At 36.8% G+C, this 25,189-nt stretch overlaps 1 protein-coding gene across 6 annotated transcripts in view; it reads right to left on the bottom strand.

The window, feature by feature from the left end:
- The window catches only part of CSMD3 (CUB and Sushi multiple domains 3), a 1,242,277-nt gene that overhangs the window by 653,378 nt on the left and 563,710 nt on the right, over positions 1-25,189 (bottom strand). For all 6 annotated transcript variants that reach the window (XM_027064013.2, XM_027064014.2, XM_027064015.2 and 3 more), the window contains one exon: positions 21,008-21,132. In XM_027064013.2, coding sequence (XP_026919814.1) covers positions 21,008-21,132 — 125 coding nt within the window. The remainder of the gene's footprint in view (positions 1-21,007; positions 21,133-25,189) is intronic.

Below are 25,189 nucleotides of genomic sequence, written 5' to 3'. Positions count from 1 at the left end.
TTAGTGTTCCTCTCCTGCAATGCACAGCATGTGATCTGTTGTCTTGTCCTCTTTATCTGGTCATGTGGAAACTGGGGCTTGAAGAGGCGACACCAAAGCGGAAACTCTGGTATTTCCATTGTTGTAAGTAGTAAACTTTTAACTGCTGCCAACATCCACAAAACTGTGGAAGTGTAATTTTTAACTTGAAAGTATGGTAAAATCTCAGACCCCTAAGTGTTTGACAGTTTGAGTTATGAGGATGGGATTCTGACAAAAACAAGGCTCATTAGAAGAAGAAATATGATGGTCTCACACGCCAATTAATGTGATTTGAGAGAAGTCACTGGACATCAATGGCAAGCACAATGACAACACTGAATGGTCAATCAGGCAATAAATGCTCCTGTAGTTATTCGTCTGTTGAATGAGGAAGGAGGTGTTGGGAAGGGGGCTGCAGGCTGAGTACTGAGAAGTAAGAGCTGAAATAGGTGTCCTAAAAGAATTCCAGGTATGCTAACTCTCTTCCAGGTAGGAAAATACGTCAAAGGTTTGGCAGACAGTCTCAGGTACACACCCTAGTAACAATTAGTTTTAAGATTTGCACCTTAGGAAAGGAGGCGGAAGTTTCTACCCACTTGCTGAGAAACTATAAACATGCTTACCTGCACTCAAAGTGAAATAGAGAAATTTATGACCACTATGGGAAGAAACCAGGCTGATTGTTAGAACTTTGGTTCACTTCAGAGGCGAGAGGGCAGGAAGATTTTGATAAGGAAGAATGACAATAGTGGGACCATCTGATGACTCAGACCTTTCTGCAGTGTAAAATATCAACCACAGATCCATTTGTAGATAACATTAAAAGACTTCAGAACCTCTGGCATTGGGTTCTGGCTGCTATACTAGAGCTTTGGCCCCCTTGGGGAGATTTTACTGAGACAAACTCCCAAAGGAAACCATAAATGAAGCACTGACTGATATTCAGGGTTTTATTGTCCCAGACTATGTTTTCAATGTTGACAGAGTTGACTTACTAGAGGATGAGAAAATGACTCAAAGACATCTAAAAATATTTTGAAGGCAGCCACTACACTACTCAAAACTGAAAGAAAACTCAACTTTGCTTGTTGGCATGAAGCCATTCTCTCCTTCTGTTTCCTGATTCTCCATCCTTACAACAACCTATCTCAGCTGCTTTAAAGATGAGGATGAGTAAGGGTGGGACTGAAGTCTCCCTGATCCCCATTGGGGACCAAAGGCCATATTCAGCTTTCCAAATATGCTGAAGATTTAGGAGGGATTCAAAATGTTATGACTCCAGATAGTGGCATATAAGTCACCACTCTAGTTAGTCTTGTGAATTACTGGATATTCAAATCAAATTGGTGTGTTTTGAGTGGAATTCACAATAGGGAACAGAAACTAATATGGCCTTGTGGGCAGGGTCCTTTTGGCCAATTCAATATACTATAGTTGAGGATTCTACTGTTCAATACATAATTAGTATTGATGTGTTACCCACTTGCTATGAATGCCCACAAATTCCAGAGGGGATTCTCCTAATTGGGAAGATCATCATATAGAAAAGTACTATTATCTTTCATCTCTGTAATTTTAATGACTCTTTTGAGCTATAATTGTCTTTAATTAATGGTTTTGCTAATTAAAGTCTCTGGCAAAAGGAAGCCATTGTCAATAGCAAGGCGCATTCCTTTAGAATAATAGTTAATTACTTTTATATTGGGTTCTTATCAAGGCTGAATGTCTGACATATGGACTTATTGTGACTCTCCAGCCTGATATTCCCATGTGGGTGGGTCAACTTTGGATTTACTGATTAACAAGGTGAGGAGGGCCCATAAACCTCGCTTGTCAAATGCAAATGGAATTTTTAAGAATGAATCCAGGTTGGACTTAAAGGCATCTCAGTTTTATAGAAAAAAAAAGACAGTTGTTTTGTTTTGTTTTGTTTCTTTTTGGGAAAACCTATATCCCCTGTATCCACTGTTTCAAGCAAACCTCTGGTTCAGTACACCATCAATGCATAGTTTTTTTCTAAATACATGGACCTGTCTCAATCATGTTACCCACTGTTGTGCTGTGGCTGTTCAAACTTAACATTAGCGTTACAAAATACAAAATGGACATGGTTACTCTACTCACTAGACAGAACTCAAGGCCATTCTCAAAGCTATGGTCAATTATCGCTTGACAAACCTTATATTTTACTAACTTGGGTTGTTGTCAATATCCTAGATGTTTAGTCTGCCTCTTGGAAAACTATAGATCAGAAGATGACAGACACCCCTTTGAGGCTGTGAACTTTGAAAATAATTGTGGTTGGGGCGCCTGGGTGGCTTAGTCGGTTGAGCGGCCGACTTCAGCTCAGATCATGATCTCGCGGTCCATGAGTTCGAGCCCCATGTCGGGCTCTGTGCTGACAGCTCAGAGCCTGGAGCCTGTTTCCGATTCTGTGTCTCCCTCTCTCTGACCCTCCCCCGTTCATGCTCTGTCTCTCTCTGTCTCAAAAATAAATAAACGTTAAAAAAATTTTAAAACAAAACAAAAAAAAAAAAAAGAAAATAATTGTGGTTGGGTATTAAACCATCTGAGTCATTAATGCAGATGCCCATGTTAAGGACATTTTCTCTGATGAGACCTAATGGAACCAAGTTGTTGATCAAGCCTGCACTACCTAAATTGCCACCATTTCTGCCCAGATCAATTATGTTACTGGACATGGAAATACATATACTATTATAAACTGGGCACAAAATAAAGAAATCTGTTTTGGGTGCAGAAGAGATCCTCACATCCAAGATTTGTGATTTCTGCCAAAAGCTGTTCCATTTGTCTTCTGGTAAGGGAAGTCACATCACATAAGTCAGATTCCTACCTGCTTTTGGTAGATTGACTACATCAGACCTTTGACCTCCTCTCAGAGTTATCAGTGGTTCTTTAGTGCTTTATCAGTGGTTGACATTTGTTCAGGTTATGCCATTGCTGGTCTAGTCTGATAATCCAAGTCCATACTACCAGAGCCATTGAAATAAAATTTGTCATGTTTTTGGCTTTCAGGACTATTTTCAATCTGAAAGTGGTTGAACTATTATCACAAAGACACTCAAAAAAATGTACTGATAGTAACAGTATTTGATGAACCTTTCATGTTCTCTATCATCTACAAGCATCTGGAATTGCTGAGTGTTAGAGTGGACTCTAAAAATAGACTTAAAAAAATCCCCAACTCCATCTCTTCTCCTTCCCTACAAGCCTTTGTAAGACAGTTTGGTCACAGAATGAGACCATCTCCAGAAAGGGATTAGTGTTTCTTATCTACTTTATGGGTAATGATCAGATGGCTGCAGTATATACAGCTCTATTTTGCAAATCTGAGATTTCATTTTGACCATTCCTGGTATGGCATGCTTTGTCTTTCTTCCCCTAACAGCAACTATATTCATGTTTGGCTTTTATATCTCTGCTTATTTTGGTAATCTGCGTAAAAAAAAATGGCTTGGGGATTCAGACTTAACTCTGCTTCAGTGATCTAGATTCTTTTATTGTACTGACATGATCCTAGATTATAAGGATAATGTCACTTGGTTAAGTACACACTGATCACTGAGCCCCTTTACAGAAACTCACGTGGACAAAATTTGGGGACATATTTGGTCCCGTTAAGTTATATAAAATTCCCTAATTCTTATATGATATATTTGGATGAAATGTCCATATAAGAATATATGATGATGAGAGAAAAGGTGAATAAGACACATTGATTTTGTGATGGTGAAGGGGGAACAACTCCTGGCAGAGGGAAATAGAGGTATGAGGGAGGGAGGGACATTAATGATCTTTATTTCTCAGAATCACCCCTGTAGCCCTGTTTTTAAGGAAAATACCTTGATACAGCATTCTAAAACTGTTGTGAGTTCATACATTTAAATTAATGATAGATTTCCTATCTCCTGCCCAATGTCTTTTACCATGGTTTGACCATGATTGTCCTAACTTAAAAAGAGGTCTATGGGTTAACCCCAATTTTTGAATCTCCCAGTTATTACACTTGTTCATCCCTCCAGATATTTTCACAGCTCTACTCTTATAGTTTTTACTTTGTCATTCCATGGGGTGAACAAATGTCAGCATTCTCATGGTATAGACAGATAGGACAGAGTTCTTCCAAAAGGACCAAACTCAATCATTTGAAATTTTAAGTATGAAAGCTGTTACCAACAACTGGAAGCACTTTGATGGCACTATCGACTTGGATCCCCTGACTGATGTAAGTCCTCCTTGGGGTTGGGGGCAGCAACTTTAAAAAACAGGTTATTTCTAGAGGCATAAGGTACGCCCTAAGGACTCTTCTGATGGGGAAGGCATGTATTTAACCATTAACCAGCCTCTCTTTCCAAACATGGTGATGTGTGCTTTACGGGTGTTGATAAAAGACACCAAGGGACAGTCAGGACAGTTAAAAGAGTTTAAGAAATATACCACCTGTATATCATGTAACAATAAGATCACTCTGGAGATCTTGCCTTTTGAAGCTACCCTGGGTACCTGAGGGAAGCTACTGGCCTTAGTTAAAAAAAAATCAATGATACCACCTTGGTTCTGGAAGTCATTCACATCAGCCTCAACTTTTGGCCAGAGTTGTTAAGGATAGAATTGCCCTAGACTTCTACCATGTGGGTCAAGGCAATTGTTAATGCATCTTATAGTGCCTGGATTAATGTCTTGGGACAAGTGCAAATATCAATACAGAAATGAGAGGAAAAAGCCACCTGATTTTCTAATGTAGACACTGATGGTTGGTGTAATTTGTTCTGCTAGTTGGGTTTGGGTCCCTGGAGGTTGGCCTCATTCTGTAGTTTGGAGTCCTGTTGATAATAATCTTAATTAAATGCTGTATGATGAAAATTGAATGGATTTGTTTTCAGCCTCTGGCATTCAGATTAATCAGCATCTGACTAATGGGAATTCTCATGGGAAAATGTACCAGAAGCCAAGATAGAGAAATGAGAGGTAGATATAGTCAGGAGGTAATTCTCCATGGACCTATCATAATTGCATGCATCTTGCAAGCAAAAGCACTAACTGCCTTTGTTCTGGAGTATCTTTTTAAGTTTGTTTGCATATTGAATGGCCTTAGAAGACAGACAAAGTTTCTCCTTCCAGAGAAAAGGACCCGTTTATTTACAGTCTTGGAAGATAGAGATAGTGTCTCCCTCCAGAGCAAATAAATAGGCATGCATACTGCCCATTGTAAAAGATTTGGATTCCCTAAGCTCAGGGTTCCTTTCCTATAATGCAACCCATTGCATAAGCAGCTGTTATCTGGTCTTCTTCAAGCAGCCATGTAGAAACTGGGGCTCAGGGAGTTGGCAACAATGGTGATGTTCTGCCTCCTACTCATGTCGTGAGTAGTAAACTGTCTTTTGTCCCTGACCTAGGAGTCTTTTGACTTCTTCTAGCAACATAAAAGTATGGCAAGCTAACTCGTTAATTTGCAAGTAAGGTAAGACCTCAGACCCATCATAGTCTTGATACATCCCTCTGACAATCCTGAGGCATGTACTGAGTCCACAGGGTTGACTACTTTTTATGTCACCAGAGCTCCTATCAAGCAATGCACCACAAGCTTTACCAAAAGAATAACTCACTTATCTTCCCATGCTTTAATACATTAAAAGCCTCTACACTATCTGAGAACTCTAAACTTCATTTAAAAAACTCTAATAATTGGAAAAGGAGACTATTATCCTTTGTATTTATTATCTATTCTTCTCTAACCACTACCAACTACTAGGATCAACTATTACTTATTAAGATTTGGGGACTGAGACAAGGCAAGGAGTTTTCATGGCAGTAACAAAAAATTACATTAAAAGTTAAAAATTAGAAATAGATATTAGATCACTCCTTTCTTATAAGTCGTTTCTTCATCTGACCCAAGGATTTCTCCCCGACTACCTTTTCCTAAGGCTTCAGCTTCTTCCCATATTCCTTAATATCCAACCAACTTTCTGGTTTTTTCTTCCTCTTCTCAACACACATTCAAATTCTTCTTTACTGAGAAATATTTTTGCTTTCCTTTATCTTTGCAGATTATGGCCATAGGGCCTGAATATCTGTTTGTAAAATTCCCTGTTTCTTTCAAAACTAGTCAATGAATATATTAACAGTAACCTCAAGCTTCCTGGGGTACATTTTTTAAGTATAATTAGGTATGCCAACATTTACCATAATGTTTGACTACGAAGAAAACAAAAGTGCAACTGTGAATATCTATCCATCAAATAGATGAAATTTGATATTTCGGAGGGACTCTTGGTTTTAAGAAGAGGGGAGATTTTTCCAAGGGACAACTCAGGGGAGATGAACCAGAAAAGGGAGAAGTTAATTAATGAAAGATATTTGGACAAAATCCACAGACACAGTTCAGTCAGGATTTAGGTAGTAAAGCAAAAAAAGAAAAAAAGGAGGCCAAATGCCTTATACAGGCTAGAACTGAGAGTCAATCTTTCTCCCAAGAAACTTTGGAAGAACCAAAAGTATGTGAACCTTTGCAAAGTTTAACGGATATTCATCATATCCATAGCATGTATATTCTTCACGTCATGTTTTGGGCTCTTTAAGTCGGTGTGGAGAGTGAAAACAACATGAACTTTGAAATTGTACATAGTTCTAATTGTAAATTTGAATCCTGGTTCCAGAATTAAGAGCTATGGTTTTTTTAAGCAATTTACTTGAACTACTCTCATCTATAAAAGACAAAATTCTGCATTATAGGTAATATATATAGTGAGCACAGTTCCTATGAGAGACAGGAAGTTAAAGAAATTGTTAGATACTATCACCATAAACACACAATGGAGGAGATGGTTCTTGAATCCAAGTATCTTCTTTTCACTAAAGAGATATATTAGAAAGTAGTATAGGGTATGGTGACATTTAGCCTTCTGGAGTAGTGTTTGGGACTAAGAAGAAACGAAGTTGAAAAGAAGTTCAGAGACAATATTTGGAGGCTCCAAAATACCACATTAAGAAATTTTGAATTGAATACTTAACTAATGCATTATTTGCAGAAATGAGATGGCATATTGAAAGTGTTTTGTTTTTATTTATTATGATGATGATTTTAGTCAGAGTACTCTAGTAGTGATAAGGTAAGCAAATGTGAGAAAGGGGAAACCAGAAGCAAGAACAGTTAGGAAATGACTGCAGTTAAGATAGCCCAAATCAGCATCTTCCAAAATGTTCAGCCCAGGTCAGCATTTTCTTTGAGCTTGTGTTACATACTACATTTCTACTCTTTTTTTTTTTTTAAATGTTTCTTTATTTTTGAGAGAGAGACAGACAGAACACCAGTAGGGGAGGAGCAGAGACAGAGAGGGAGACGCAGAATCTGAAACATTCTCCAGGCTCTGAGCTCTCAGCACAGAGCCAGATGCAGGGCTCGGATTCAGGAATGGTGAGATCATGACCTGAGCTAAAGTCGGATGCTTCACCAACTGAGCCACCCAGGCGCCCCTACACTTCTACTTTTAAAGATAAACAAAGAAACTGAGAATATTAGAGATTCTAATAAGTTCTGTAGTGAAAGTAACACAACAAATCATTAGGTTGTCTGAATATGTTTTCTACATGTTTATTATTAATATTCAAAGATAATTTAGGAAATACTGAAGTTTTATAATTATACAATTACTATAATATAGTATTGTAATAATTATAACAATTGCATATATAATTATGTGTATAATTGTTTTCCTTATTTCATATAAATAAAAATTGTTTTAATTATTATTTTTTAGCGTATTTCACATTGCTAACTTTCTTGGCTCCAGACAGCCTGGTAGAGTTCTTCCAACTATATATCACATATTCAATATCCAATGCTGGTCATAGGCCTATCCATCTATGATTTGCTCTTGTATTTTAAAATCAGGGTTCCTCTGCCAATTATCATACTGCTGCTGCAGGGTCTTTTGATATCTTCCCCTGCATACATTCCCCTGCATATATATACTCTTTCTGACTCTAGTCCTCAGCCCCTGAAAGCATATTGAGCTGTAATATCTTTACTTTCTCTTACAACTTGTTTGGATTGCTGTTTTTCATTCTAAATACACTTATAGTACCCACTATTTCCTTCCTTAGTTATTATAATTTCTAAAATAAGCTACTCCTATTCCTCCCAGGTTTTAACTTTCTCAGGCAGTTAAGCTGTACCAGGGGCAGAGGGCATGTTCACGTCAGCCAATCCTGTCATTACTTCCTAACAGACAAAATAATTAAAAGCCCAAGAAAATAAAAAGCCAAATGTGGCTTTGGTGTTCATGGCTCAGAATGAATGCTGCTGTATTTAAATAATAAATATTTTTATGGTCATGAAAATGGAAAACAACTAGAGTCCTTTTGTGAAGACCTCACAAAACATTTTTTAACAACACGGTCTTTATGACTTAATTTTCTTTTTAAAATACTCTAAATAGCTAAGAAAAATACCATATGCCATCCTTGCATAAATTGGAAAGAAATTTCATGCAGAAAAGAACAAAATACAGTAAAACCTTGGATTGAGAGTAACTTGTTCTGCGAGTGTTCTGCAAGATAAGCAAACATTTCTAATAAATTTTAACTTGATAAACAAGCAATGCCTTGCAATACGAGTAGTACGAGATGCTGAAAGTCACATGATCACAACTGAGCCAATGGTTCTGGAAATTCGCTTCGAAATACAAGTGCTTTGGATTACAAGCATGTTTCTGGAATGAATTATGCTCACAAACAAAAAGGTTTTAAATGTAAAACAATGGTAAATGTAAACAATGGTAAATGAGAAGGTTTTCAGAAAGCATTCCCAATAGTCTTATAGAAAGCCACATTTGATCCTTGAGGAAGCAGATTTAAAAAAGCAGTAAGATGCTTCTCATTTCTTTTGCTTTTTGTTTTTTATATCTAAACATTTTGTTGGCTTTTCCTTTCCCCTTAGAATTTGGTGGAAATATCTAGATGTGAGATGTGTTAATGGTGCTTAAAAGTAACAATATCATAATACCCTAAGTATTTATTTTCAGAATAAAATATAACTGCAGGTCCTGCTAAACATGAATGAATATTTATCCTTCAAAAGTTGAAGGAGAAGTTTACCCAAGGCCAAGAAAATGAACCATGAACTTCTGTTAACTTTAAATAGGTTTAGAGCATCCTGAAATCATCCAAGATGCCTTTTTTTTAACTTGTGCAAGAACTAAGAAGAGTTTTGTAGCAAAACAGCACTCAGCAAGAAATTCATAAATATTGACCTTAACTATATAAAAGAAATGCGGAATTTGAAATAGTATTTTTTTAAATAAAATATCTAAAATAATAAGCCAGTAAAGCAAATGCTGCACGAATCGGATTATCAAAGACAACAAGGAAAGGAGGTGGAAAAGTAATGCATATGTTGAAACATTGGCACTTACGACTAACTTTGAAAAGAATTCATGTTTCGTAAAGTCATAGTTATTTAATTTTCTTCTCAAAACGATTTCCATGCTACAAACCTACATTTGCCTTGTCTTGTTCCCTCAGAATAAATAAGCTAAAGCTCTCGGAAATAAATGGATGGCAGGGGTGCAAATGAAGTTGTGACCCCAGCTCATTCAGTTGTGACCCCATTTCATTTCTTCCCAAGAAACACTTATCTCAAAAGTAAATCGGTGCCATTTCCAGCTGGTAATGCATGATAAGTATGAAAATGAGTCCATTTTTGACATTTAACATGCAAATTTATATAGCTCTCGTATCTGCATGTGTCCAGTAAGAAGAGGACGTTGTGAGCTGCTGCTCTGCCTTGGTGACCTGAATGCATCCGACTTCCACTTTGCCAGTCTGTAGAACAGGAATACGATATGTGTAACTAAATGTTCCAAGCAGCCTGCCAGTGAGTACATGACTCCTCGGGAATGAGGGAGAGACTCTCTAAGGAAACAGAATATCATTTCAAGCTGTTTTCTGAACCTTCAATACAATTAAACTGACCAGTATATCTCAGAGGGGATACAGGAACTGAATTATCTCTCCTCCAGAGAGTATGATTTCACTGATGTGGGTTGGGACCCAGGCATAGGTTTTTATTTCAAAAGCTCTCAGGGTGATTGTAATGCACAGCCAGGGATGAGGACCACTGGCCTAAATGGAACCCTCAGGATATGATCCTGCTTCTCAGAGGCTGACTGCTTGGTGACTTCCCCCAGCTCTCTCTGCCTATCAATTTCATCTTCGGTTCCATCCTGCTTAACCACAGAACTGCTGGATTTCTTCTTCTCCTTAGATAACCTCACCCACTTTACAGAAAAAAAGAAAAATGAGGGAAGAGGAAGAGCACCATTTGAGAATGATGCCTTCTTTTGTTTCCCACCTGTACACTTATCTACGGCTTCACTGGTTCCTTCCTCATGGTCTCCTACCTGAGAGGAGGGTGTGTGTTAACTCCTCTCCAAGTTCAATGCTATCCCCTCTATTCTAAATCCCAGACCCTTCATATTGGGGAACTGTCTCTTCCAGTTGGCCCAGCTCTCACCAACCTCTTCAACCTCTCACACATGCCAGACCAAGGTACTCATTATTTAAACCTCATACTTTTTTCTTTTCCTTTCCTCTTTTTTTTTTCCTTTTTTCTTTTTTCTTGTAAAGTTTACTTATTTGAGAGAGAGAGAGAGAGAGAGAGAGAGAGAGAGAGAGCGAGAGCGCTTAAGTGAGGGAGGGGCAGAGAGAGGGACAGAGAATCCCAAGCAGGCTCCAGACTGTCAGCACTGAGCTAAATGTGGGGCACAGAATCACGAACCACAAGATCATGACCGGAGCCGAATTGGATGCTTAACTGACTGAGCCACCCAGGTGCCCCTGAACCTTGTATATTTTAAAAACAACCTTTCCCAGATTGCATGCTCTTCTCCATGAACCTAGCTCTTGCCTTTGCCTCACAGCCAAGTTTCTGCTTTTCACTTTATGCCTCAATTTTCTCACCTCATTACTCTTCAACTACAGCCATGTGTCTTCCACATCAACGATTCCAACGAACATGGTTTTTACCAAGATCACTGGTATCCTCTTGGTTGAACTCAATGAGTTTTTTTTTTATTCCTCACATTGCAGAATTTAAAAATGTTGACCACACTTCATTTATACAATCTCTCCTCACTGTGGTGTCATAACACCATTCTCTCCTGTTATACATCTCTGCTTCCAGCTGCTTCCTTTTTAGTCTCTTTCATGGACTCAACCTCCTCCTCCTATCCCGTATATATTGGTGTCACCTCCAATCTGCCTCTTTTCTAATCCTTTCTCTGCATTTCTCTTATCACTGACTTAATTGAAAGTCAAACTGGACACCCTACCTTCAGTATTACCTCTCTCCATTCACATTCCATTTTCTATAACATAGTAGCTTGTTATCTTGTGCCTTTTCTCATGTGGTTTTATCTGTTGTACCGTTCATATCCACTACTGTTTCATTGGTCTTGTCTACTGTGTCTTCAAGGTCCAGCTCAGTGTCCTCCTCTTGTTGGAAGCCTTCTCTGTCAACTCCCAGAACACCTTTTATATAGCTGTAGTATCGAGTTAATGATAGATTTTTGTAATGGTATATTAACTTTGGGATCTTCTCTTGCCCCCCACCATTAAGAATAAGTTCATTGTAAGTAGTGATTTTCAGTTAGTTATCTTTTTATCCCTAGTACCTACCCCAGTGTCTGACTGGCACATAATTATCACTGAAGAAACAATTGTTCAACACATTAAATTAATAAATAATCCCTTTTTAAAAAGTTAGAAGCAAAAATGCTTCCTCTTTATGAATCCAAGATAAAACCCAATATTTACTTTGTCACTGGCATACAAGACGCTTCACAAGATCTTATATAGCATATAAGATCCATGTGTCTAACCAATAGATCTCCATTTTTCCCACCATCAATAAATTTATGCCCTTCCATAATCCATCAGTGTCTTGCTCTCTTTCTAATATAGGTCTCTTTCACAACCCTGATACTTTATGTATAGTTTTGTCTGTCTTACATATTTTTCCATTCTTCAACTTATAAATCTGTCTGTCTGCCTCTCCTTCTTCTTAAGTCCCTATTCATTTTTTTTATTAAATTTTCTGGACTCTTCTAGGCAGAGTGGTTGTTTTATGCTCACTGAGTTGAAAGCACTGTGTTCATTTATCGGCAGTGTCTGTTACTGGGATGTATGGCAATGCACGCATTTCTACTGTGTTCTTCCCATAAAGTAGAGAACTGATCTTGAGACAAAGATAATTTCTAGTTCATCTTTTTTCTCCTTTTATCTAATAAATTTTAGGTAACAAATAAACTTTAGGTAACAAATTTACCTAATAAATTTTACTTAACAAATATCAATGCTGTTAAAAATGAATGATTTCCCAAATTAGAAATATACAGTAATATTCAATTAAAAGAGAAAGTAAGTGATATTTTCATGGTCTATGGAATTTTTTTTCCCAAAGGTTAACATTCTCATTTCTGTCTTCTGTCCTACCTTTGTTTTGAATTATCTTTATGACATAAACATTGTCTGTGCAACCATGCCTCTGTTGCTTTAGGGATGTTCTCTGGTTGTTTCATTTTGAATGTACTGTTTTCAACGAGATTGGAAATTCCTCGAGGATGTGATGTGCTCAGTTCTATTCTGTGTTTCTTATGTTGTGTCTAGCAGAGTGAGAAACATTCATTCGTTCATTCATTCAAGTATTTGTGAAGATGTCAGCCAGGTGCCACGCCTGGCTAGTGATTGGAAATGCTGCTGCTATATACCTAGATGCAGAAAATCTTGTGTCAGACTAGCTAAGCAGCCGAACATAGTTTATCCCTTAATATAAGGAAAGATCTGTCCAAATGTGATAAAGTCTCTATATTCATATCAAGGATAAAATCCATGATTCTTTAAATTTCAAATACATTCAATTTAAATATCAAAAAATGCCCCCCTCTCATCAATCATGTGTCTATATATCTTGCCCATGCCTTTTGTTTCCTGTTTGTGTCTGTGTCTTTCCCAGGTCTTCATATTTTTCATTTCACCTTGCATCTTTTACTTTGCATGGTACAATTCTCTTCTTTGAGTGCACAGAAAAAGTGTCAGACGTTCTAGTGATCCCTCTACAATCATTTTCTCTGCAAACTCTCTAGCACAGAAGTAGGTATCCTGCTATTTAAAGACAAAAGTGAGTTTGCACTGTGGAAGATCTCAAGATGGAAGGCCCTCACTCCAACGTCTTTACTTCGCCCATCTTTCAAGGTGATCAGAATTATCGGAAAGGGTATTAAGTCAGAATAGATCTTCCAGTACTTTATGATAATAGCACATCCTGTCAACAAACACAGAAAATAAGGCTTTCTGCATTCCAGGGGAATTTTGAGGAATGTCACAGATTTACTACAAACACACAAAAAAAAGTCATTTCATTTTAACAATTCTTTGACATTTCCTTTCAAACAAGTAGTTTCTCTTGCAAATTTTGTATTCCTGTGATGATTTCATTAGTTTTCAGTTTGTTCATGCTTTCATAAAGATAACACATTTCAGGTGTTTCCTTGGCTGTTCAGCTAAAACATCCATTGTTTATCAGGTTATTATTTTTACTTCCTTAGTCATTTGAGCTTTGTTCATCACATAGTCCATTTCATCCCCATTAGTTTTCAGATCCTCAGGGCTTTAAAATTATATGTGCTAAAAATAAAAGAGTTGTTTCCTGTTTATTTTCTCTCCCAACTCACCAAAAATTGTTACTAGCTTTAATAATTAATATATTATTTTCCACTTAAAAACTCTCAAAACTATAATCGTGAGAAGATAACAGAATCAAGAATCACATTACAATCAACTTTACTTTTCTAAGGACACATCATTGAAAATGAACATAGTAAGAAACGTATGAATATAAATACTCCTTTAAGTTAATATGAAATTATATCTTTAATAGTAAATGAGGCATAAAAGATTCACAGAATCTAAACTACTTTGAAGCAGTTTGATGACTGATAACCACAGTTTTGGCACAAAGTAAAAGTAACATTGATCTATTTTTAAACTGCTACCTAAAACACAGTGCAATAAAGAATAGTACTCTTCTGTTAGCAATAGTTTATCATATAGTATTGTTGTTGTCGCTGTTGTTGTTGTAGCTGTTGTTGTTGTTGTTGTTATTGCCCGCTTTGTGCCAGGAACTAAGACAGACACTAGGCCACCAAAGGTAAAGGAAAACATTGCTATGGACTATTTGTACCCTCTCCATATACTTTATATGTTGAATCCTGACCCCTAAAGTGATAATATTAGGAGGTGGAGACTTTGGGAGATGATTAAGTGGTAAAGGCACAGCCTTCAGGAATGGGATTAGTGAGTTTATAAAACAGATTCCAGAGAGATCCGTCACCCTTTTCATCATGGGAAGTTACAGTCTGAAGGCTACAATAAGGAAGCTGGTACCCAGCAGACATCGTCCAGCACTTCATAGTCTCTAGAACTGTGAAATAAATGTTTGTAGTTTATAAGACATTCAGTTTATGGTATTTTGCTATAGCTGCCCTAGAAGACCAAGACAAACATTTAACTAAGAATAATCTTAGCATAATTATAAGGTGGTGTCAATTCATTGATTGTAACAGATGTACCACTCTGGGCCAAGTGGGAGCAGAGGATATAGGAGAACTCTGTACTTTCCACTCAAATTTGTTTTGAACCTAAAACTGCTCTAAAAACCAAAGCCTATTTTTAAAAATTGAAAAAACAAGAATAACCTTACCATGTTCTAAAGTCTAGAAAGCACTAAATGTACTTACGAATTTTTAGAATTTACAACTGGAAGAAGTTCAGAGTAATCACCAACAAAGCAAATGGAAGCCCAGGAAACATTAAGCAAGATAAGCAAGGTCATATACCCAGGGAAAGGGGGGGTGGAAATAGAAAGTTCTCACTGATAACTGTGGAGATCCCTCCGCACCACTATATACCAAAACAGGATCCTTTATTTGCTAACTATTTGCATATTTTCCTAATAAGTTTGTGAGGTAGGCAAGATGTGTGGAATGTATTTCTGAACAATTGTTGGAAGGCCGCTATTGAAATGCAAAATTTCTAATTGTTCGGGTAGTTTTGAATTTTAAATTATATACATAAATGCATCACTATCATCTGCAGCACATAATATGTAAATGACATCTTGTCATTAAAATATATTCATTGGCAGTAAAATTTATTTCCTTATCAAAATTATATAATACATTTCAAACTATTATTTTTAACGGAAAAAAGACCATCAAAAAAACATGAATGTATGATAAATACCCATATCTAAACCATCTGTCTATCTTCTTCACCATATGTCACTCTATTAATTGCTAATATCACCCTTATTATGCATCATCTCATCTGTAACATTATTCCATGAAACTAAGAAGGCATCAATAACAGCTACAGACAAACACCTGCTATATGTGTTTCTGGTTGATAAATTTCAGCAGGTTCTAGTTTGCTCTTGGGCAAAATTTTCTAATTGCTTTTGCATAACAGGAAGCCTTCTTCCAGGGCAACTTTCTGTGGTTAATATCAGCACATTACTATCTTTTAAAAATGTCTGTTATAATTAAGTCTCTCCACAATATTTATTCAAAATGCTTATTTAGCAATTATCATATGCACAAAAATATAGGCATAATGGTCACTGTGGTAAACATTGTGAAGAAGAACAAAACATGAGAAGGAGCCTAAAACATATGTGAAAGAATTTTGGAAACTGTAAGACCTCAAAGCCCTTAATAAATATTCATTAATTGGGGTTATAACCCTTAGGTTTGGCCAGTGATTATCTACCAAATAAACTGCAATACCCATTTTTCACTTTGTATATGAACAAAGGAGTAGAATCTCATTATAATCCTTCCAATTTTTTTTAAGTTTATTTATTTATTTTTAGAAAGAGTATGTGCACATGAGCAGGGCGGGACAGAGAGAGAGGGAGAGAGAGAGAATCCCAAGCAGGCTCCAAACTGCCAGTGCAGAGCCTGACTTGGGGCTCAAACTCCCAAACAATGAGATCATGACCTGAGCTGAGATCAAGAGTCAGACACTCAACTGACTGAGCCACCCAGGCACCCCATTATGATCCTTCCATTTAATCGAAGGTAATATATGGATAAACCATATAGATAACTGTCCTTTTTTTGGCAATAGTCAAAAGGAAATCCAATGAAAGTCAAGTACTTTAGAAGTGTTGATTATTTTGTTCTTTCTGAGGTGGTTTTGGTTGAAGGATCAAGTCTATTGCCCATAAAATGGTGAGGAACCACTGCCAAAGAGAATAGAATTCAATGCTAAATTGTGTGGTAAAGATAGAAAATGTGAAGTAAGGTTAAAGAAGTGTGTGTGTGGGGGGGGGGGCGGGTAATGGATAATTGAAATAGGAAAGAAGTTTTGGAGGAGGTGAAAGGTGACTTAAGACTGAAAGGTGAGCAGTGTATGGTTACTAGGTTTTCTTCCATTCAGGTCAAGTCACACATATATGAAAATTAGGGCAGTGATTGTGTTCACTATTGAGATGCTGGGATAAATTGCTGGTGAGAGTTAATGAAACAACTGCATGGAGACAGATCATGGATTGTTTTGGCAGTCAGATGAGATAAGCATTAGGGGCAGGGCTCTACCCAGCACTTCCATCCATTAGTGTGCTTCAGCCCATATACTCGCTGTTTTAAATGGATTACCTTATTCCATCCTCACACAAATTCTTTTCTTTATTAAGTTTATTCACTTATTTTGAGAGAGAGAGAGAGAGAGAGAGAAGAAAGAATCCCAATCAGGCTCTGCGCCATCAGTAAAGAGCCGGACTTGGAGTTCAAATTCACAAACCGTGAGACCATGACCTGAGCCGAACTCAAAAGTTAGGTACTTAACTGACTGATCCACCCAGGCGCCCTGTCCTCACACAAATTCTTACCTCTAGATGGAGTAGATCCTGATGTATTGGAACGCTACTTCAAGATAAGAAATCTGATAATTAATGACGAGAGTATATTACTTAAGTAGAAGATCGAAGAAGATTTGAAGTCTCATCCCTGCATTCATATTCTTGATTGTCTCATTTTACTGGCTCACAGTATGAAATTGAGAAATAAAATGGGGCCATTGAAAAGTAGTGGGACATAACAAATCTGAGATTTTGATGGGATTAGTGTGCTAGCACGGTGTATGGTAAGTTATAGTCCAAATGGAAAGATAGGAGTTACTTGCAGTATATATATATACTATAGAATGGTTTAGGGTGCTTCCAAAAACACTTAAAGGAGGAGTTATACAACCCCTCTAATTTGACCTCACTTCATATTCCTTTATATACCTAACCAAACTGGAATGCCCATCCTCCCCCATCTTCTTCCACAGATACACCGATTCACTTTGTGATTTCGCTCATGACATACCCTCTATATTTGGAATGCTTTCCAACTTCCTATGTTGAAATTCAAAACAACTTCCAAGTCCTGCTCTTCTATCTTAAGGCCTGACGGTCTCCAAACTTGGGAATAATCTTCCTCACCTGAATTCTGCAGAGAATTGTACCTCTCTTGTAAACAACATACTCTACCATATATTTTTTAGTTTTGAATTTCAATATAAAATAATTAAAACCATCACATACTGTGTATCCCACATATTTAATTTGGGATCCTTACTAATGTTCATTAATGCTTGTGGAATCCGAAATAAATAAGTGTATTAATCACTACTTAGGCAAATGATTGAATAATTAATTGAATAAAGGAATTAAAAGGTGACTTTTTGATTTTACCCATTTCCAATACTTTTGTATTTCTTTTGCCTTCTTTTCTAATCTTTCCTTAGCCACCTTTTACATTACTCTCATGAGTGGTTAATGCCCTTGTGCTTTGACTGGTTATTTGGACTGTCCAAATATTGTTTGAAAATTAGTCGACAGCTTTGTCTGATCTAGAAATATTAACTATCCTACATATTTCCTAGTTAACAAACTATCAATTTTCAAACAAATGATGTTTATTTGAATATCATGAATATCTAAAATAAACATTCTATATATCAGTCAAGTGCAAAAGTCTGCTTATTTGCATAAACTCCAGTTTTTAGAAATCTACTGAATATCCAGCAAAGAATAATTGTCTCCATAACTGTAAACTGGTAAATATCTCATACACATATCCCATTTAGGGAATAAAATTATTGTCTGAGTTGGTGTAAAATCCATTAATATTAATTTGTAAATTGCTCCTTTTCTTTTAATTCATAATTTGCTATTTGTGTGAACTTTCAGTCTCTTGAAAATCACCATTTCTTGATTGCTCAACCATGCAATACATAGACGGCAGCTATATTAATAACCCCTCAAAGGTGCAGTGCACTGATACTGCTATTTATGCTGCTGTCTGGAAAAAAGCATATTTATTCTGTCCAAGTACCCATGAGACATGAAAACTATTCTTTGTTCCGACTCACTGTGGATAGTCATTTTAAAACTTCAATTACTATTTCAGCATGTTCCTTGCATTACTGTTTCTAGCACCACAGCCAGTAATTTCTAATAGCCAAATGTACTTTATAAACCATACACACATGCGCCTGAATGCGAGGAATGAAAAAAAGCTATGTATAAATGATTAGTATCTGCAGAAAAGATGTAAAATTTAGATGAAATAATATCACTATACGAATGTTGAACATGCACATTTATAGCTCCTGGCTCCTGCATCTTGGAATCAAAGAAAAATAATCATGCATTAATTTTCAACAAGTATTTCTTGAGATATGGGTCACTACAGAGCTGCTCTTTGTTCCATAGGGTTTGTGAAGAATAACAGAATAATGTAACATTATTACTGCCTTTGAACAATTTACAATTGTAATAAATATGATTCATTCTTTTTATTGAAATGAGAGTCTTGAATGAAAAAAGATGGTTTATAGTCTCCATCTTACTTTATGTAGACCTCAAATTCCATGATCTGGCTGTAACTTCTCTTGTGTGAGATTTTGTTTATTTTTTTAAATCTACTCTCTATTTTTTCCATTCTTTATTGCCATCAGAAAGTTCACACATCTAATTTATGTAAAACTGAAGCAAGAAACTTGGATCACACTCTTTGAAACCATGATTTTCACTACATTGTCCTTTATAACTGTAATTTGTCTTGAGTGGAGGACACCATAAAAAATCAACCTTAAACAGTTTACTGTTCTAGTCATTGCCAGAACATTGATGAAAGTTATTCCCACAATGCCTATTATTCAGTGTCTACTTTATAAAAAACAATGCAAGGCATTTCAGACCTCAAAGCCAGGAAAAAATTTGCTTTTTCTGTTTCATTGCTATGCTTGTATTTTATAGACAATGGTTTTTGTGTAAAATGGTCATTTTCCCCATTGTTTGGCAGCCACCATATTTAAGTCTTACATGTAAACCATTCTTAACAGTTGTCTACCCACTTGTATGTAAGCTTTTGTTTAGGATCATGAAACTATTCTGCCTTATTGTATCATCTCCTTTTCACTTTACTTTTAATGTTATCACACTATATGTCATTTGGAAAGCCTTTGCAAATGAGATAGGTTATGAATAATCATCTACCTATAACAGAAAAAATTTACTCAAATCTGCGAAACATCTAGATTCTCTCTTCTTTGCCATTGCCATTGCCAAGTGAGTGGAATATATTTGTTGCTTCCATTTTATCATTTTCTATTCCATCAGTAAAGTTCTGAAATCTGGCTTTTCTCTCCATTCTATAAGTCTTAAGGACTTATAGACTTAAGGACTTAAGGAAAAATATTTTCCAAGTATTTGAGCTTGGGAAAGTGACTGTATCTCTTTAGGTCTTACCTTCTTCATTTCTAAAATGGAGATAATAATGTCTCCATTGGTTTGTTTTGAGGATTAAATAAGACATAGTATATACGGTGGTTAGCTCTATGCCCAGCACAAAGTGCCTACAAGTGGTGCCAATGATCACAATATTGCAGTAACTGTGGATAATTTTCCATAAAACTCCATTTTTCAGTTTCTTCGTACTTATTAACAGCATGAGGTTTTTCTGGTCTCATGGACTTGAACATCATCTTTGACTCTTTCTTGTTAATTTCTCCTTCCAAATCCAGCCAGTTGTCAAATACTTTTGTCTTTTTTCCTTTATGGTAGCTCTCAAATATGCCCCTTCTCTATTCCCCTGATAACACCCTTATGACACCTGAGGGGAATCTACAGTGTGTTGACTCAGTGAAAATGTTCCCCGAGGGTGAAGAAAGCCTAATGAAATTTTGAGTACTAGGACACTGAAATATGCGGGGATGCAATTAGTAAAAAATAACAACAACAACAAAGGAGCAATCACGACTGCCAGTAGGATGAGGTGTTGACTTTCAAACACAGCTGAATAAATTTTAGTAAATGGGAGTGTATTTAATTCATATAGAAATATTTAATTTGAAGAAGGTGGTGGGAATAAATCCTATCTGCAGTTACTGGTAATATGGGAAGCCAGAGGGTACACATGGATTTGTCTTAGATTAAATTAACGAATCACAGAACTGTGTTCTACCTCCACCGACACCAGTATCGCTGCTTATTGGAGACAAATGCAATTAAAATGACAAAGCATACGAATAGAGATAAAACTGTGGTTAAAAAATCAGGCCCTATCAATCTCTACACAAGGTAATTTCTTATTAAAATAAAGCCAACAAAGTCATCAGTGTCTTATCTTGCATATTACTCCAATTATTACATTGGGTACTCCTTGGGAACCTAACCCAGTGCTTCACATTAGAGGTTTTCAACAACTATCGCTAAATACATGAGTTAAGTACTTCCTTAAAGACTGCATTACACCTTAAAGATTTAATTGAAACTTATACTTGGTGGAATAAAGTTCAAACTATTAAAATGTTGTGAAGAGAGCATTTTGATTTAAAGATCTTTCTTTACCTTTACATACAGGGCGGTGATCACTCCAAGCAGCAAAGACTTCAGCTATCCTCTGACAAGTGATGCTCTTAGCCCCCTGTAGGACATAATCTTCATCACAAGAGAACTGCACAGTTGATCCAAGGCTGAAATTGAACAGAGGATAAAAAAAAAAAACAAAACAGGATTAGAAGCATATAACAGTGATTCATCTCCACTTCTACTGGTAATATCCAATGGGTCAAAAATGTTCCATAGTGACAAAAAGTATCTTTCCAATGGGAAAACAAAATACGAAAATATAATTTATACAAATATATAATAAAAGTTATAAACAGACGAACCTCTTGTAAGTCAATAACATGAAGATATTAGTAGGAACTACAGAAAGCTGTCATCAAATTTAATTATTGTGTTGTTAGTTGTAGACACCAAGGTTAAGTAACTGAGTAATTTACTATTTTTTTTTATAAATTTTTTTAATGTTTATTTATTTCTGAGGCAGAGAGAGACAGAGCATGAGTGGGGGAGGGTCAGGGAGAGAGAGGAGACACAGAATCTGAAACAGGCTCCAGGCTCTGAGCTGGCAGCACAGAGCCCGACGCGGGGCCCGAACTCACAAACCGTGAGATCATGACCTGAGCCGAAGTCGGACACTTAACTGACCGAGCCACCCAGGCACCCCTATGTATGTATGTATGTATGTATTTAGAGGGACAGAAGGCAAGGAGAGGAGGGGCAGAGAGAGAGAGGGACACACAGAATCTGATACAGGCTCCAGAGTCTGAACTGGCAGCACAGAGCCTGACGTGGGGCTCAAGTTCATGAATCGTGAGATCATGACCTGCTCCAAAGTTGGACATTTAACCAACTGAGCCACCCAGGCACCTCTATAACTGAGTAAAATTCCAATCCGAGGTGGTAACCATGAAGCAAAAAGTGGTCTTCCTGACTTGAATCTCAACCCTTGTATTCATACCACATCGTGGTACTTTTCTAGCAGGTATTTATATGTGCAGTTATTTGGACTGGTACTTGTATATCAATAAATAGACAAACAAGCAAACACATATTTAGGGCTGCAAAATTGTGTTTATTGCCCTGCATATAAAATTTACCCATCATTTATTATTTAACCTACTGCAATTTGGATTTTGCTTCCCTTTCCGCTGAAAGCGAAGTTACTAAAAGGATCATTTTTTAAAACCTTAATTTCTAAGGGTAATGGATGTTTGCTGGAATGAAATAAAAAAAAGAAAAACTGACCATGCATTTTCTTTGTTAAAATCCCTGAACAGCAACTCACCACAAAAAGATAAAGTCCAATTTCCTTTACGTAGCATAAAAAGTCTTCCAGCAAGAAGCGCAGCCAACTTCTCCACCCCATCCCTAACCCAGTGCCGCACGTGAACGCTACCTCTAGCAGCTGACTATCTGCACGCGCCATGCTGTATTCTGTCTGCACTATCCTCCCTTCCCCCTCTTCCTGGAGGGCCTTGCCTGCACCCTCTCACCCAGCCTGTGTCTGAATAGCTCCTGTTCAGCAACCTCAGCTTGTCATAGAGGCAGCTTCCATGATCACATTTGTATTGTAAAAAGATATATCTGGAACAGCATAGAGGACAGTTTAAAAGGAACATGTATTAGAGTATAGGGGTGTATGAGAAAATAATTTAAGTGGTTTAGGCCAATGATCAGCAAACTATGTCCTGCAGGCCAAATTTGGTCCGCTGCCTATTTCTGTACAGCCCAACACATAAAAATCGCATTTGCACTTTCAAACATTTGAAAAACATCACAAAAATAACATTTTATGAAATGTAAAAATTGTACTCAATTCAGATTTCGATGTGTATAAATAAAGTTTTATTAGAACACAGGGATACTTTCATTTACATATTGTCTATGGCTGTTTTCATGCTACAATGTCAGAGTTGAGTAGTTGCAATGGAGACGCTTTGGCCTACAAACTATAAAATATTTCCTATCTGATGCCTTATAGAAAAAGCTGTCCAACCTCTGATTTAAGCTAAAGATAACAAAAAATCTGAACTAGAGATGGCATGACAAAGAACAAAGGTTTAGCATAGGGAAAAGTCTCTAGGCATTAGAATCTACTCTCCTCTGGAGGCATTTTCTTTTCTTCTCTCACCGTTTCTTTTTGAAAAGCTGGGGATGTGAACTGCTACAGTCACTGTGAAAAACAGTATGGAGGTTCCTCAAAAATTAAAAATGGAATTACCACATGATCCAATAATTCCACTGGGTATTTACCCAAAGGAAATAAAACCACTCCTTCAAAAAGATATATGCACTCCTATGATCATCACAACATAATTTATAATAGTTCAGATACAGAAGCAACCTGAGTGTCCATCCACAGACAAATAGATAAGGAAGATGTGTTATATATAGAATGGAATATTACACAGCCACAAAAAGATGAGATTTTACTATTTGTAACAAGAGGGATAGACCTAGAGGGTATTACGTAAGTGAGATGAGTCAGACAGAGAAAGGCAAATACCGTATGATTTCACTAATATATGGAATATAAGAAAAATGAATAAACAAGCAAACAGCAGAATGAGACTTACAACTACAAAGAACAAACTAATGGATGCCAGAGGGCAGGGGAGTGGGAGATACGGGCATCCATTTTGGGAATGAATAAATTACAAAAATAAAAGTCATAGCATAAGAAATACAGTAGTGATCATTGTAGTACTAATGCATGGTGACAGATGGGAGCTACACTTGTGGTAAGCACAACGTAAAGTATAGAGAAGGTGTATCCCATGATGCACCTGAAACTAATGAAACATTGTCTACACTCAAATACATTTGTAAAGTGGTTCTTTTTAATTATGAATCGCACTTAGCAAAGTGTACAAAACAAAATATACAGCTCAGTGAATCATCACAAATTAAATACCCATACAACCAAGAAATAAATGATTAGGGTCTTCGTGAACTTTTTAATGGCCCCAAGATTTATTTAGACTACTCTATAGAGTAGCCTAACAAGTTTGTAAGGCTGAGAAGCCTTACAAGTTTATCTAATAGCCAATTCTTCGCCCTTCCTTACTCTCACCTTCATCAATAAAAACTATCCTTCTAGTTGAAGACCAAAAACCTGGGGAATCATTCTTGCCTCATCCCTCTCTTTTACGTTTCCCGTCCACCTCATTGAGCAAATCCTGTTATCAACACTTTGAAAATCATGAACCTGATATTTCTTACCCCTTGTAAGGTGCCACCACCTTGACCTGAGCCATCATAATTTCTCATCTATTTTATTGCCAATAGTCCTTCTGCTGCTATGTTGCTGCTTTCCTGTTTCTGCTCTTGACTCCTTAAAATCTATCCTTAGTGTCCGCAGCAATCTTTTTACAAGATTGCTCAAATTATGCCCTTCCTCTGTGTCAAATCTTCTAATGCTTCCGTATTTCACTGAGAGTGAAGGCAATGCCTTTATCATGGCCTATGTGATCTGTCCATGCTAATTTCCAAAACTCTTTTCCTATCACTTTCTTCCCCAATCTTTATTCCTTGGCTACACTGGCTTCCTTGCTCTGGTTTGAAAATATTAAAACACACACTTGTCTCCGGGTCTTTACCTTTGCCTTTGTGTTACTCTGGAAAAATGCTTGCTCCAGGAAGCCACAGGTGCCAAATTCTCACTTCTGTTTTTTCTAATACATGTAAAATTATCCATTAGGCTCTCTTTGACTATTATCTATAAAACAACTGTTCCTAATCCATCAGCTTCTTTCCTATGAATTCCTATATACTATCTGATTCATTGTGTATTTGTCTACTTACTGCATTTCTCATCCCACTGGAAAAACTCCAGGCACTCATCTATTTTGTTTTCCAACCTATTAGTCTACTATACAGGAAGTTATTAAGTGTGCGTGCATGCGTGTGTGTGTGTGTGCGTGTATTTTTGAGAGGGACTGAATAAATGATATCTTTACTATTATCTAAATAATAGTATAATAGTAAATAATAGTATATATTTAGAAAATAATAATTATTATCTAAAAAAGCTTATTCCAAAGATACCATATTCTTATAATGTGACAAATTATTCTTGGGTAAGATATTCTCTGATGGTTATTTAAACTGCTTATAATCCACTTGTACTCACCTCCCACCATGTGACGCGTTTGCTATGTTCCAGAAACAGTGAGAAAAGTA

The sequence above is a fragment of the Acinonyx jubatus genome, chromosome F2 (assembly GCF_027475565.1).
Source record: "Acinonyx jubatus isolate Ajub_Pintada_27869175 chromosome F2, VMU_Ajub_asm_v1.0, whole genome shotgun sequence".
In the NCBI taxonomy this organism is placed as follows: Eukaryota; Metazoa; Chordata; class Mammalia; order Carnivora; family Felidae; genus Acinonyx; species Acinonyx jubatus.
The sequence above is the reverse complement of the archived record's forward strand: the minus strand, read 5'-3'. Positions and strand labels throughout refer to the sequence as shown.